This window comes from Octopus bimaculoides, chromosome 23, assembly GCF_001194135.2.
Source record: "Octopus bimaculoides isolate UCB-OBI-ISO-001 chromosome 23, ASM119413v2, whole genome shotgun sequence".
Classification (NCBI taxonomy): Eukaryota; Metazoa; Mollusca; class Cephalopoda; order Octopoda; family Octopodidae; genus Octopus; species Octopus bimaculoides.
Window position 1 is genome coordinate 16049594 of NC_069003.1, and position 3793 is coordinate 16053386.

General features: G+C 35.0%; 1 protein-coding gene across 1 annotated transcript in view; it reads left to right on the top strand.

Annotated features, from left to right (window-relative positions):
• LOC106871154 (uncharacterized) overlaps nt 1-3793 on the top strand; it is a 589447-nt gene that overhangs the window by 448013 nt on the left and 137641 nt on the right. The window contains exon 5 of the mRNA XM_052976152.1: nt 1599-1698. Within this exon, the coding sequence (XP_052832112.1) occupies nt 1599-1698 (100 nt within the window). The remainder of the gene's footprint in view (nt 1-1598; nt 1699-3793) is intronic.

Genomic DNA, 3793 nt, shown 5'->3' on the forward strand with positions numbered 1-3793 from the left:
ATTATATGATTGAACGCCAACCTTTTCAAAGTTTTATCTTAACAACTCCGATGCGACGCACGCTTCCTTCTTTCTTTCTTTTTTCTCCCTTCGCCCACTATTTAATCCTTTTACTCTTTCGTTTTCTCCTTTCCCTTCTCTTATTCTTTTACCTCCTCTTCCGCTATTCTTTTGCCTCCCCTTCTCCCTCTCTATTTTTTCTGTCTTATCTCTCCCCTTCGTAGTTCTTTGTCTCTCACTCTCTCACTCTTCCTCATTCTTACTCCTTTGCTCACGTCCCCCCCCCCACGTGACCACCGGCTATTCTCCTAACTTGTGTTCCTTTCCTTCTTCCTGTTTACGCTCGACAGGGAAGACGTATTGTTCTTTGTTTCTTGTCCAGGCTTGTTTCTTCGCGTTCGCCACCACAACCTCGTGTAGGCTTAGCAGCCATTCCTGTTTCTTTTCACTCACCTGTTTTGTCACCATATTGACCCTCCGCAAGTTCGAAAAGTTTATTTAATTTACTTTGCGGGAGCAACTGCTTTATCGAAGGCATATCTTGTCGTGAATTGCTCGAAGTACGGATTAGGAAAACAGCCGACAAATGATGAAGGGTCGTTCCTTGTGTTGCTTGTCTTGTTTTCCATTTGTTTGTTTCGTTGCTAGCAAAAAAAAAGACCTTATTCCATGTCCTCGTACTTCGTATTAATTGTTGTTTATGTAAGTATGCACGTATACGTATGTATATATGCATATATATATATATATATATTATCTATATCATATATACAAAATCATTACAGATATAGGGTAAAGGATTATTAATTTATTAATGAATTAATAATTAATCATTTTTACCAAGTAGTTCGGTATGTAAAAAACCATTATCGGTAAAGAACTTATTTAAAAAGCTCTTTTAAAATTATAAACATAATTAAGGGATCAGCAAGTATTGATCAGCAAGTATTACTATCTGTTGGAGACTTATTTTAGTAGTAGAATTAGTACTTTAACTGCTATTTCTAAATTTCGGTATGTGGTGAAGCAGCTGTTGCTATCCCTTAATTATATTTATATATATGTGTGTGTGTGTGTGTGTGTGTGTGTGTGTGCGTGTGTGTCTATACATACATATATATGTGCGTAAGTGTACCATATGCCTCATGATTCCGGATTCAGTCTCACTGCGTGGCACGTTGGACAAGTGCCTCTACTATAGCCTCAAAGCCTTGTAAGTGGATTTGTGTAAAACCATATGTGTGTGTGCTTGTGCATAGGCAAATACTTACAAAAATACATACATGCGTATGTATATATATATATATATATATGTATATATATATATATATATATATATATGCTTACATACATACACGCAAACACGTATGCATGCACGCATACATACGTGTATGCAATTAGATGTAGGCATTTATACACATACACGCATGTGTGTGTTTGCGTGTATGTATGTATGTATGTATGTATGTACGTATGTATGTATGTACGTATTTATGTATGCATGTATGTATGTATGTATGTATGTATGTGCGTATGTGCGTATGTATGTATGCTGTTATGCTATATATTACATGTGTTATTTTTCTCATTGTTTTCAGCGACAGTTTAGCGTTTGCCTGCGAACCAGTACAAGGGAGCCTTGCCAACCTGCTGGGAAACTATAAAGGACTTCCAGCTAACATGCCTGGTGAACTAAAGGTAAACCACCCTCGCACTAAATCTTTCTCAAGCTTTTTTTGTTCTTGTTTACTGAGATGATCAAGATGACCAACCGAGGGGTCACCAGTTTGCATTTTGTGAATGCTCAAAACTTTACGGTTGAGTAAGTTTGTGTATGTTATTTATCTACATTTTGACAATTGCAGCCATCTCATGGCTGTCATGGTCATACTCTTAAAAAAAATTAAGAAAAAACTCATCGCCACATTTAGTCAATTAGACCTCAAAATCGTTATTACTACTAATGCTTCAAAAGTCAATTTTTTAGATGTTTACCTAGATCTACATTCCCACTCTTATCAACCGTACCATATGCCAAACGAGAAATTCTCTTATATACACAAACAGTCCTTTTGTCCACGCCTATAGTGTTTAAAAACTTGACCACTCTTCTTCAAAAGATTTTTTTAATAAGGCAGCCTCCTACTATAACAATGCCGTAACTAAGAGTGGCTTCAAAGATAAGATATATTTCGATTCTTCTAGTAAAAGTATGAATTATGATAATAGACCTAAAAACAGACCTAGGAAAACAATTTGGTTGCCCCATCTCTTTTCTCCTTAAATGTCCTCATCTAGTTTGTTGTTAACACAACGTTTCGGTTGATATACCCTCCAGCCTTCATCGAAACTGGGTTCTCATTGCTAAGATATTTTTTCGATGTTGCTGTTGTTATCATTATTATAATGCGCATAATTCCACATCTCTTAAATATAGAACTGTAGAAACTAGCCTGTTGTTTATGCATATATATATATATATATATATATATATATATATATATATATAGGTGTGAGAAAGTTGGTGTGTGAAAGCACGTGGTTGGATGTATAAAAGATAATAAGAGTGAAAAAACTACAGAAGGCTTGTATTACATGGTTAAAGTATATATTTAAATTATGTCAGAAAAATGTTAGAAAAATGTTGTAAAATCTTTTTGGTATATAAACATTGTATTTTGAGAAATAACCGATTTTGTGTTGTCTTTTCAAATTTCTCTACTTCATTGTAACGTGTTCGTTCCAGTCTGAAAAAGAAGAGTTCTAGATAGGGGGAGGTAATTAGGGATTTCTTCCGGTATAGGGGAGATAATCGAAATCTAGGAGGTGGTAGAATTTGATTAATTTACCATGGTTTTGTTCTATATTTTTTTCCCTTTTTTTTCAGTGGGGTGTTGAATTTCCTTATTTAAATGTGTTAGCAATTGTTAAGTATGGGTTTGTATTTTTGAATGAAAAAGGTTTCCTTATTTAATCTAATCTGTGTTGGTGTTTTAATGGCACATTGATAAAAAGGAAAGATTATAAATTGTGGTAGCATTTGTTTTGCGCATTTCTCAATATGATCACTAAAAGGTATCATTCGGTATTCTGGGTATGCAATCTGCTGGCGGTGCAGCGTGCATCTACGTCTGAACGATAATCCTGTGGACCCTATGTAGTTCTCGTGGCAGCCCGAGCATCTTATTACATAAATAAGATATATATATATATATATATATATATATATATATATATACGTATGTGTGTGTGTGCGTATGTGTATGTGTGTGTGTGTGTGTATGTTTGTGTGGGATTATTCCGTTTTATTTCAAGATTTCTTGCCAATAAAGAGCCGGTTTCGAACCTAGATCCAAGGCTCCTTCATTGAAATTTCAAAAACAACACCAGGATGTTTTTGCCTGTATGTATGTATATGTGCAGTATTTGGAGTCAGAGAATGTTCAGATTTGTATGTTTTGTTTTATGTATGTATTCTCATGCATATAGTTGCATGTCTAGACATGCACAGATATATACTTAAATGATAAACTCCTAGAAAGTTTTACAGATTTTTACAGTTCCAGTGATTGTTTGGATCATTAGTCTTCCAACCAGCTTTCTCCGTTCTACGTATCCTAGTGCCCCATTAATTATAGGTATAACCCTGAACTGGTAATCTGGGTAGTGTAACTGTAAATTTCTCAATACTTCTGCGTAAGTATTCTCTTTTTCGCTAATCTTTAGTGTTATTTTAACATCCTCTGGGCAGCTGATTTCCACAACTGTACACAGTTTCTCTTCTTTATCCCAA